The sequence below is a fragment of the Balaenoptera borealis genome (assembly GCF_965194805.1).
Source record: "Balaenoptera borealis genome assembly, chromosome: 15".
NCBI lineage: Eukaryota > Metazoa > Chordata > Mammalia > Artiodactyla > Balaenopteridae > Balaenoptera > Balaenoptera borealis.
In genome coordinates, this window is record NC_138871.1 from 26,695,289 (window position 1) to 26,708,539 (window position 13,251).

Sequence of the window (13,251 nt, forward strand, 5' to 3'; positions counted from 1 at the left end):
GAAGTTCAGGAAACACTCCCATTTACCATTGCAACAAAAAGAATAAAATACCTAGGAATAAACCTACCTAAGGAGACAAAAGACCTGTATGCAGAAAACGATAAGACACTGATGAAAGAAATTAAAAATGATACAGACAGATGGAGAGACATACCATGTTCTTAGATTGGAAGAATCAACATTGTGAAAATGACTCTACTACCCAAAGCAATCTACAGATTCAATGCAATCCCTATCAAACTACCAATGGCATTTTTCACAGAACTAGAACAAAAAATTTCACAATTTGTATGGAAACACAAAAGACCCCGAATAGCCAAAGCAATCTTGAGAAAGAAAAACAGAGCTGGAGGAATCATGCTCCCAGACTTCAGACTATACTACAAAGCTACAGTAATCAAGACAGTATGGTACTGGCACAAAAACAGAAATACAGATCAATGGTACAGGATAGAAAGCCCAGAGATAATCCCACACACATATGGTCACCTTATTTTTGATAAAAGAGGCAAGAATATATAGTGGAGAAAAGACAGCCTCTTCAATAAGTGGTGCTGGGAAAACTGGACAGGTACATGTAAAAGTATGAAATTAGAACACTCCCTAACACCATACACAAAAATAAACTCAAAATGGATTAAAGACCTAAATGTAAGGCCAGACACTATCAAACTCTTAGAGGAAAACATAGGCAGAATACTCTATGACATAAATCACAGCAAGATCCTTTTTGACCCACCTCCTAGAGAAATGGAAATAAAAACAAAAATAAACAAATGGGACCTAATGAAACTTAAAAGCTTTTGCACAGCAAAGGAAACCATAAACAAGACAAAAAGACAGCCCTCAGAATGGGAGAAAATATTTGCAAACGAAGCGACTGACAAAGGATCAATCTCCAAAATTTACAAGCAGCTCATGCAGCTCAATATCAAAAAAACAAACAACCCAATCCAAAAATGGACAGAAGACTTAAATAGATATTTCTCCAAAGAAGATATACAGATTGCCAACAAACACATGAAAGGATGCTCAACATCGCTAATCATTAGAGAAATGCAAATCAAAACTACAATGAGGTATCACCTCACACCAGTCAGAATGGCCATCATCAAAAAAACCTACAACAATAAATGCTGGAGAGGGTGTGGAGAAAAGGGAACACTCTTGCACTGTTGGTGGGAAAGTAAATTGATACAGCCACTACAGAGAACAGTATGGAGGTTCCTTAAAAAACTACAAATAGAACTACCATACGACCCAGCAATCCCACTCCTGGGCATATACCCTGAGAAAACCATAATTCAAAAAGAGTCATGTACCACAGTGTTCATTGCAGCTCTATTTACAATAGCCAGGACATGGAAGCAACCTAAGTGTCCATTGACAGATAAATGGATAAAGAAGATGTGGCACATATATACAATGGAATATTACTCAGCCATATAAAGAAACGAAATTGAGTTATTTGTAGTGAGGTGGATGGACCTAGAGTCTGTTATACAGAGTGAAGTAAGTCAGAAAGAGAAAAACAAATACCGTATGCTAACACATATATATGGAATCTAAAAGAAAAAAAAATGGTCATGAAGAACCTAAGGGCAGGGCGGGAATAAAGACTCAGACCTACTAGAGAATGGACTTGAGGACACGGGGAAGGGAAAGGGTAAGCTGAGACAAAGTGAGAGAGTGGCATGGACATATATACACTGCCAAATGTAAAATAGATAGCTAGCGGGAAGCAGCCACATAACACAGGGAGATCAGCTCGGTGCTTTGTGACCACCTAGAGGGGTAGGATAGGGAGGGTGGGAGGGAAATGCAAGAGGGAGGAGATATGGGGATATATGTGTATGTATTGTTAATTCACTTTGTTATAAAGCAGAAACTAACACACAATTGTAAAGCAATTATACTCCAATAAAGATGTTTAAAAAAACTAAAAATGTGTTAGACAATTTATATACATCTTTAATAGTAAAACATTTAGAAAAATATTTTAAATGAGTTTGTATTATATGAAGAGGGGAAATGGCAATTTTCAAATGCCTTTTCCATTTAAAAGTACTATTTCTTCATTTTCTTCATTTTGGCCTATTTTTTAAAAATAATTTTCATCTACAGAATTCTTAAATTTTGGTCTCCTAAGTGAAAATTTTCAAAGAAGCAAGTTGTTTGGCCTCTACCTTAATAAAATTCTTTACTGGTCAAAAAAAAGGGGGGTGTATCAGCTGATTTTTCAACAGAAACTCTGCAGGCCAAAAGGGAGTGCCATGATATATTTAAAGTGATGAAAGGGGGAAACCTACAACCAAGAATACTCTACCCAAAAAGGCTTTCATTTAGATTCAATGGAGAGATCAAAAGTTTTACAGACAAGCAAAAGCTAAAGAGGTCAGCACCACGAAACCAGCTTTATAAGAAATGTTAAAGGGACTCCTCTAAGAGAAAAAGAAAAGGCCACAAATAGAAACTTGAAAATTATGAAAGGAAAAATCTCATTGATAAAGGCAAATATACAGTAAAGGTAGTAAATCAATCACATATAAAGCTAGTAGGAAGGTTAAATGACAAAAATAGTAAAGTCATCTATATCCACAATAAGTAGTTAAGGGATACACAAAACAAAAAGATGTAAAATATGATATCAAAAACTGTAAAACATAGAGGGGGAAGTAAAAATGCAGGGTTGTTAAAATGTGTTTGAACTTAAGAGATCAGCAACTTAAAATGATTATATGTATATATGTGTGTGTGTGTGTGTGTGTGTATACACACACACACACAGTAACCACAAACCAAAACCCTATAATAGATGCACACCTGGAAAGAAGAAAGAAATCCAAACACAACACTAAAGATAGTTATCAAATCACAAGAGGACAAAAGAAGAAAGGAACAAATAAGAACTACAAAAACAATGAACAAAATGGCAATAAATACATACTCATAAATAATTACCTTAAATGTAAATGGACTAAATGCTCCAATCAACAAACACAGTGCCTGAATGGATACAAAAACAAGACCCATATGTATGCTGCCTACAAAACACTCACTTTAGATCTAAAGACACACAGAGACTGAAAGTAAGGGGATGGGAAAATGTATTCCATGAAAATGGAAATTAAAGGAAAGCCAGGGTAGTGCTCACTTCGGCAACACATATACTAAAATTAGAACAATACAGAGAAGATTAGCATGGCCCCTGTGCAAGGATGACACACAAATTCATGAAGCGTTCCATATTTTTCTGGGAATTGGGGGTTGGTAGATGCAAACTATTACATTTAGAATGGATAAACAACAAGGTCCTACTGTATAGCACAGGGAACTATATCCAATCTCCTGGGTAAACCATAATGGAAAAGAATATTTTAAAAAGAATGTATATATGTCTATAAATGAGTCACTTTGCTGTACAGCAGAGATTGGCATAACATTGTAAATCAAATATACTTCAATAAAAAAAAAGAAAGAAAACCAGGGTAGCAATACTTATTTCAGACAAAACAGACTTTAAAACAGATTGTAACAAGAGACAAGAAAGACATTACATAATGATCAAGGGATCAATCCAAGAAGATATAAAAATTGTAAATATATATCCACCCAACATAGAAGCACCTAAATCCATAAAGCAAACACTAACAGACATAAAGGGAGAAATTGACAGTAACACATTAATAGTAGGGGACTTTAACACCTCAGTTACATCAATGGACAGATCATCCAGACCCATCCCCCCCAAAAAAATCAATAAGGAAACACTGGCCTTAAGTAACACATTATATCAGATGCACTTAATTGATATAGAGAGAGAGCATTCCATCCAAAAGCAGCAAAATACACATTCTTTTCAAGTACACAGGGAACATTCTCCAGGGCATATCACATGCTAGGACACAAAACAAGCCTCAGTAAATTTAAGAAAATTGAAATCATATCAAGCATCTTTTCTGACCACAACGCTATGAGACAAGAAAAAAATGCAAACACATGGAAGCTAAACAATATGCTACAAAACAACCAATGGATCAGTGAAGAAATTTTTTTTAAAACTTGGAGACAAATGTAAATAAAAGCACAACAATACAAAATCTATGAGATGCAGCAAAAGCAGTTCCAAGAGGGAAGTTTACAGTGATACAAACCTACCTCAGGAAACAAAAAAAGCCCAAATAAACAACCTAACCTAACACCTAAAGGAGCTAGAAAAAGAAGTATAAACAAAGACCAAAGTTAATAGAAGGAAATCATAAAGATAGGGCAGAAATAAATGCAATAGAAACTAAAAAAAAAAATAGAAAAAAATTAGTGAAACTAAGATCTGGTTCTTTGAAAAGATAAACAAAATTGGTAAACATTTAGTCAAACTTGTCAAGAAAAAAAGAGAGTAGGCCCAAATCAATAAAATCCGAAATGAAAAAGGAGAAGATACAACTGACACCACATAAACACAAAGAATCATAAGCGATTACAACAAACAATTATACACCAATAAAATGGACAACCTAGAAGAATTGGACAAATTCCTAGAAATGTACAATCTCCCAAGAGTAAACCAGGAAGAAATAGAAAATATGAACAGGCTAATTACCAGTAATGAAATTGAATCAGTAACAAAACAACTCCCCCCCCCAAAAAGTCCAGGACCAAATGGCTTCACAGGAGAATTCTACCAAACATTTAGAGAAGAGTTAACACCTATCCTTCTCAAACTAGTCGAAAAAATTGCAGAAAAAGAAATGTTTCCAAACTCATTCTACAAATCAGGCATCACCCTGATACCAAAACTAGACAAAGATATCACCAAAAAAAGAGAAAATTACAGGCCAATATCACTGATGAACATAGACGCAAAAATCCTCAACGAAATAATAGGAAACTGAATTCAGCAATACATTAAAAGGATCATACGCCATGATCAAGTGGGATTTTCCCAGGGATGCAAGGATAACTCAATATTCACAACTTAATGTGATACACCAAATTCATAAATTGAAGAATAAAAATCATATGATCACCTCAATAGATGCAGAAAAAGTTTGACAAAACTAAACATCTATTCATGATAAAAAACTCTCATTGAAAAATAATAAGTTAATTAAGAAAATAAATAAAATAAACTGAAAAAATAAATTATAAAAAAAACTCTCATCAAAGTGCATATAAAGGGAACATATCTCAACATAATAAAGGCCATACATGATAAGCCCACAACTAACATCATTCTCAATGGTGAAAAGATGGAAGCGTTTCCTCTAAGATCAGGAACAAGACAAGGATGTCCACTTTTGCCACTTTTATTCAACATAGTATTGGAAACCCTAGCAATAGCAATCAGGCAAGAAAAGGAAATTAAAGTAATCCAAATTGGAAAGGAAAAAGTAAAACTGTGACTGTTTGCAGATAACATGCTGCTATATATAGAACATCCACAAGATGCCACCAAAAAACTACTAGAGCTCATCACTGTTGCAGTAAAGTTTCAGGATACAAGATTAATTACAGAAATCAGCTGCATGTCCATACACTAAGAACAAACTACTGTATCAGAAAGAGAGATTAAGAAAAAAAATCCCATTTACAACTACATCAAAAAGAATAAAATACCTAGGAATAAATCTAACTAAGGAAGTAAAAGACCTGTACTTGGAAAACTATTAGACAGTGATGAAAGAAATTGAAGACTACACAGACAGATGGAAAGATATACCATCTTTCATGGTATATGAAAGATACCATGGATCTTTCATATATTGGAAGAATTAATTGGATTGGAAGAATGGATTGGAAGAATTAATATTCATGGATTGGAAGAATTAATATTGTTAAAATGACCACACTACCCAAGGCAAGCTACGGATTCAATGCAATCCCTACCAATATAATTCTAAAATTTGTATGGAAGCACAAAAGACCCTGAAGAGCCAAAACAACCTTAAGAAAAAAGAGCAAAGCTGGAGATATCATGATCCCTCATTTCAAACTACACTACAAAGCTACAGTCATCAAAACAGTATGGTACTGGCAGAAAAACAATCTCATAGATCAACGGAACAGAATAGAGAGCCCAGAAATGAAGTCATTTATATGGGCAATTAATCTATGACAAAGAAAGCAAGAATATACGATGGGGAAAAGACAGTCTCTTCAACAAATGGTGCTGGGAAAACTGGATAGCTACATGCAAAAGAATCAAACTGGATTACTCTCTTACACCATACACAAAAATAATTTCAAAATAGATTAAAGACTTAAATGTAATATATGAAACAATAAAAATTCTAGAAGAGGGCTTCCATGGTGGCCCAGTGGTTGAGAATCTGCCTGCTAATGCAGGGATCACGGGTTCGAGCCCTGGTCTGGGAGGATCCCACATGCCGCGGAGCAACTAGGCCCGTGAGCCACAAGTACTGAGCCTGCGCGTCTGGAGCCTGTGCTCCGCAACAAGAGAGGCCACGATAGTGAGAGGCCCGTGCACCGCGATGAAGAGTGGCCCCCGCTTGCCACAACTGGAGAAAGCCCTCGCACAGAAACGAAGACCCAACACAGCCAAAAATAAATAAATAAATAAATAAAAGCTTTAAAAAAAAAAAAAAAAAATTCTAGAAGACAATACAGGCAGTATGCTCTTTGACATCAATCTCAGCAATTTTTTTGTATACGTCTCCTCAGGCAAGGGAAACAAAAGCAAAAATAAACAAATGGGACTACAGCAAACTGAAAAGCTTTTACAGTAAACTGACAGCTTTTGCAGAGCAAAGAAAAGTATTAACAAAACAGAAAGGGCACCTACTAAATGGGAGATATTTGGAAATGATATATCTGATAAGGGATTAATATTCAAAATATACAAATCAATATCAAAAAAACAGTCCAACTAAAAAATGGGCAGAGAAAGAAAATAGCAGAGGACCTAAATAGACATTTTTCCAAAGAAGACATACAGATGGGCAACAGGCACATGAAAAGATGCTCAAGATTATTAATATTGGGCTTCCCTGGTGGTGCAGTGGTTAAGAATCTGCCTGCCAATGCAGGAGACACGGGTTCGAGCCCTGGTTCAGGAAGATCCCACACGCTGCAGAGCAACTAAGCCCGTGTGCCACAACTATTGAGCCTGTCCTCTAGAGCCTTCAAGCCACAGCTACTGAAGCCCATGCACCTAGAGCCCATGCTCCGCAACTAGAGAAGCCACCACAATGAGAAGCCCGTGCACCACAACAAAGAGTAGGCCCCGCTTGCCACAACTAGAGAAAGCCCGTGCACAGCAACGAAGACCCAATGCAGCCAAAAATAAATAAATAAATTTATTTTTTAAAAAAGATTATTAATATCAGGGAAATGCAAATAGAAATCACAATGAGATGTCACCTGACACCTATCAATATGGCTATTATCAAAAAGACAACAAATAACAAGTGTTGGAAAGGATGTGGAGAAAAGGGAACACTTATACACTGTTGGTGGGAATGTAAATTGGGGCAGGCACTATGGAAAACAGTATAGAGATTCCTCAACAAATAAAAAATAGAACTACCATACAATCCAGCAATTCCACTCCTGAGTATTTGTCTGAAGAAAATGAAAACACTAAGTAGAAAAGATATATGCATCTCTATGTTCATTGTAGCATTATTTACAATAGCCAAGATATGGCAGCAACCCAAGAGCCCATCAATAGATGAATGGATAAAGAAGATGCCATATATAGATATATATCTATATAGATATATAGATATATATAGATATAGATAGATAGATAGATATACACACACATATATACAATGGAATATTACTCAGCCATAAAAAGGAATGAAATCTTGCCACTTGCAACAACATGGATGCACCTAGAGGGTATTAGGCTAAGTGAAATACTGTCAGACAGAAAATTACAAATATTTTATGATTTCACTTATATGTGGAACCTAAAAAGCAACACAAATGAACAACCAACCATAACAGAACAGAAACAGAGTTATAGATACAGAGAACAAACAGGTGGTTGCCAGAGGTGACGGGGGTGGGGGGGCATGGAAAGAAATTGGTGAGGGTGAGTAACAGGTACAAACTTCCAGTTGCAAAATAAATGAGTTACAGGTATGAAATGCACAGTGTGGGGAATAGTCAATAACTATGTAATATCTATCTACAGTGAGAGATGGTAACTAGATATATTGTGGTGTTCAGTTTGAAATGTATAGAAATACCAAATCACTATGTTGGGTAACAGGAACTAACATAGTGTTGAAGGTCAATTATACTTCAAAAACACAGAAACACACTCATAGAGAAGAGCTCAGATTAGTGGTTACCAGAGCTGGAGGCGGGTGGGGGTGGGTGGTGGTGGATGAAGGCAGTCAAAAGGTACAAACTTCCAGTTATAAGATAAATAAGTGCTAGGGATGTAATGTACAATATAAATAACACTGCTGTATGTTATATATGAAAGTTAAGAGAGTAAATCCTAAGAGCTCTCATCACAAGAAAAAAATGTTTTTTATTTCTTTAATTTCACATCTATGTGAGATGATGGATGTTCAGTAAACTTATTGTGGTAAAACTTTCATGATGTATATGAGTCAAAGCATTATGCTGTACACCTTAAACGTATACAGTACTGTATGTCAATTATATCTCAATAAAGTTGGAAGAAAAAAAGAGTGACTGACTGAATGAGTGAATGAATGATGTGGAAGAGAAAGGTTAAGCCCAGGAACATGATGGGGGTACCACTGGAATGCTTCATGAGGCAGGGGTAGCTTGACGAAATGTCAGGTTTAGCATAATATTCTCAACGGAAATCCAAAACTCTACCTTAGCACCGAAGAAGGGTTGTTCCCCTGGCACCCAGGCCTTGAAGAAGGCGGGCCTGAGGTGCAGTCTGAGGTGGACCTTGAGGCGGCGCCCGCAATGAGCCGCCCGGCCTGAAGGGGGCGCCCTCGCAGCGCAGGCGGACGTGGAGAGCCGGAAGGGCCAGGTAGCTGCGGCTTTGCCTTCGCGAAGAAAGGGGTAGGAGCAGGGTTGAGGGCCGCAGGCAGGGAGGACGGCCACGGGCAGCGCCTCGCAGGAAGGACTTGGGCCGATCTCGGGCCGGCCCTCAAGCGGCTGCTGGCGGGGAGGGTGTTGGCGAGCGGACATGGGCAGCTGCCGGGGAGGCCTGACGCCCGGAGGCCCAGGTCCGCCGCGTCCGAGCCCGCCCTCCGCAAGCGGTTCTGAGGACAGGAGCGGCAGAGCCGAGTCTCCTCCGCCGACTCTCCCGGGCCTGGGGGCTGGGTGGCCAATCCGTCAGGCAGCGTAGGCGTCGTGCTGAGCGCCCACGACACTTTGGGGGGGGCCCATGAAATATATTAACTTGTAAAGACCAAAGAAAACAGTGAAACCTTAGGGCCGAAGAAAACGGGTTTTGTTTTATGTTTTTCCTTACGTGAGGGGGGCGGAAATGAAATTGGAGGGCCCACGAAAATCTTTTTTGCTCTTCCACAGCAAGAGGCCAGCCGCCTTTGTGGAGCTGAAGGGCGTGCCAGGGGCTAGGAGGGTGGAGGATGGGAGGGGGGTTGGCCGGGTAGGGCATGGCATGAGGATGGAGAGTTGGGAAGGAGACACATGCAGAATTTCGGAGCCAGGGTAGGGATTTCAGATTTTGTTCCAAGTGTAATTGGAAGCCATTGAAGGGGTTTTGGTAAGGGAGTAACTTGATTGATGGCTTTTGGTGGTTCAAGGCCGAGATTTAACCAGTTTGAAGGGGGACACCAATAAGTGGGCGTTCTTGTCAAAAGTGGAGAGCATAGGATCACAAATAGTCAGGTGCTGCTTAAGACTATGCCCAGACACATCAGGTGCATTAATTGATCACGTTTGACAGTATAAGGAAGAGAGCTGCCTTTTACCTCATTTAAAGAACTGTGTTGGAATTGCACACAAGTGTGGGATCTAAAAATGACTGTGGAAGCTGAAACCATTCAAAGTGATCCTAATAATCAATGGGAACAATTACATCTGTTCCAGGATCTCTCAAAATTGTTGTCAAAACATTAGAAATTCTCTTACTGTCAGTTATAAATGTACAGAGAATTGAAAAATAATAAAACTAGAATCTGTTTAGCACACTGTCATTGAAAACATTAGAAACATTGAGAAAGTATTTCTTTCTTTGTAAAAAAACTTATCAAGAATAATTTGAATAGTGCTTGTGCTTGTCTTCTTCTCAAGCATCTCAAGCAAGCATCTTTTCTATGCCTTACCAAAATGTTATATTCCTTGCTAAGTTTGGATGAGCTTCCAACATTTTATCCTTTGCACTTTCAATTTTGTAAAATATCTCCAAGAGTTCCTTTTATATGAAGTTTTTTGCCGATGGCACTTTTTCTGAGGCATCTTCATACTTTTTGTCATAACCACTTTCCTCATTTATGTTGATAAGTTCACCTCACTAAATTCCTCTCTCTGCCTGTCTAGAGTCTATTTCTTCTAGCTCTTTCTTCTGTTCATTTATGTTCAATTCAACTCTCACTTTCAGCCTTACCACTTATTGTTTCTTGGCTACACTTTCATCTTTTTTGGCCAATTCCCTCTTTCAATTATCTATTTTTGTAAGATGTCAATGTGGGTTTATCACTAGGAAACAAGGAAGTAAAACTACACTCTGCTGTCTGTACTTAACCTGAATAAGAGATCTGCAGTGACCAGTCACCAACAGAATTTGAAAGAAGTGACATAATTGATCACTGATCATGATGTGTATCTCTTATTTATGTAGTGATTTGTGGGCTAAAGAGCTAGCTGTGGTTTGTACTTTTATGTAATTATAGTTAATATTCCATGGTAACTGAAATTAGAACCATGTTGATGGGGGATTGACTTTAATTAACTAAATTGTAGTAACCGAGATTTGTGTATATTGGAACCATGCAAAATAAGAAGTGCCTATACTCTAAAATGACAAGAGTTTCAGATGTGAGGGAAGGTGGACCGGGGACATAGAAGCTCATTCTACATCAAATAAGGCCTTTGTCTGGGTGCTGGTTTGTCTGTGAATCTGTGTGTCAGGCTGAAATTCAGCATTGCATTGGTCTTAGGTACTTAATTTAAAAGTATAGTTAAGAGATACTTATGATATGTGCTTTCTTGGTAAATATATTACTCATTGATTTGAATTTCTAGTTCAAGGTTACTCTCAGTAGATTAGCATATTCATTTATTTATTTGTTCAGCAGTACACAGCACACAACTGGAGCTCAATAAAAAATTGTTGAATGAACAAATGCTGACTTCCACTATCCAAAAAGGAAAGTCTGAAGGGGAATAACTTCACAGATTCATTTTGAGAAACACATCTATCTATGCATTCTTGGATCACTTATAAAAATCCTAAATTCCAAAGTGTTTCTGAAAATTGTCATAAATATTGATATCTTTCTCTTAGACCCAGGGGAAATCAAAGACGCTTTTATTTTCCCTGCATTCTTTAGCTAAAACACAATAGTACAGAATCATTTCAGTTCCCAGAGGTGTAGACATATTTTTTTAATCTAAAAAATATATTCTTTTATGATTGTCCTAATGTTCTTTTTGAAATATTTTTATTATTAAATATAACATATTTAGAGAAAATTTCATAAGATATGAATATATACTTTAATAATTATAAAGTGAACACCCATGTAACCACAATAAAGGTCAAGAAATAGAACATTGCCAACACTCCAGAACCTCCCCTTTTGTCCCTTCTAATAATGCCCTCCTCCCTTTCTAGAGAAAATCACTACCTAAATTTTTGTGATAATCATTTCCTTGTTCTTTAAAAATAGTTTTAGCATAATGTACACATTCCTAAACAATATATTTTTGCTTGTCTTTAAAACCTATGTAGATGGAATCATACTATATGTATTCTTTGTGTCTTGCTCTTTTATTCAGTATTATGTTTCTTAGAGCCATCCATGTCGTTGCACGTAACTCTAGTTCATTCATTGTCATCGTTGTGTGAATATAGCAGAATTTATCCATTCTAATGTTGATTGAAATTTGTGTTGTTTGCAATGGGGGGTAATTGTGAATAAGACTATTATGAATAGTCTTTTTGCTGCTATGATCTGACTTTGTTCATGTATCCTGGTGCATGTCGTTATTCACAGATGAATGATTGTGAACAAAAAGGATCTACAGATAAATTATTATAACTAGTAAGAGAGTGCAGCAGTGTTGTGAAATACAACATCATTATACAAAAATCAATTTTATTTCTATACATTAGCAACAAAACAAAAAATGGAATTTAAGAAGATGTCATTATAAATTAACATTAGAAAAAACAGATCTCTAAGAATAAAATTTAATAAAAGATGAGACCTTTGGGGAAAAGAATGAAATTATAAAAGTCTGTAGATTCTTTTAGATTTTCTATATAAATGATCAGTCATATCATCTGCAAACAATGACAGTTTTATTTCTTCCATTGCAATGCCTTTTATTTATTTGTCTTGCCTTATTGCTACCTTCACTACTGTGTTGAATAGAAGTGATGATAACCATCTCCTTGTCTTGGATGGAACACTTTCAGCCTCACCATTAAGAATGATATTTGCTCTAGATTTTTGTAAACATATTTTATCAGATTATTCCTATCGTCTATTCCTAGTTTACTAAGACTGATTCTTTATCATGTATGAATTGTTTTTCTGCATCTATTGAGATGATCATATAATTTTTCTCATTTAATATTTTAACGTGATGAATTACAGTGACTTTTTCTAATGCTATGTCAACCTTATGTTCTTGAGATAAACCCAACTTGGTCATGATATGTTATTCCTTTTATATATTGCTGTTTTTCAATTTGCTTATATTTTGCTTAGGATTTTTACATCTAAAAATGTAAGTTTTACATTTAAAGTTCATGGATGAGATTGTCCTATAATTTTTTTTCTTATAAAAAATTATCTGATTTTAGTATCAAAGGTCATGCTAACCTCGTAAAATTAAATGAGCGGTGTTCCTCTCCTATTCTCTGCAAGAATTTGTTTAAGATTGAAATTCTTGGTCTTTGAGAGTAATATGGAATTCATCAGTGGAATCATGTGGCCCTGTAGTTTACTTGTGGGAACATACTTGACTACCAATTAAATTTTTTCAGTGGTTATAGACTATTTAGGTTTTTAAATTTTCTTTTTGATTTAGTATTGGTTAAATATGGTTTTCTAGGAATTTGTCCATTTTATTAAACTTACTGGTATAAAGTTGTTC

The 13,251-nt window shown here is 36.5% G+C and overlaps 1 protein-coding gene across 7 annotated transcripts in view; it reads left to right on the plus strand.

The window, feature by feature from the left end:
* The first annotated feature begins 6,603 nt into the window (after positions 1 to 6,603).
* Positions 6,604 to 13,251, plus strand: part of M1AP (meiosis 1 associated protein) — a 92,326-nt gene continuing 85,678 nt past the window's right edge. For 5 of the 7 annotated variants that reach the window (XM_082356982.1, XM_082356983.1, XM_082356986.1 and 2 more), the window contains exon 1: positions 9,031 to 9,633. In XM_082356982.1, coding sequence (XP_082213108.1) covers positions 9,449 to 9,633 — 185 coding nt within the window. In that variant the 5' untranslated portion in view covers positions 9,031 to 9,448. The other 2 variants (XM_082356987.1, XM_082356988.1) reach the window with 2 other exon arrangements.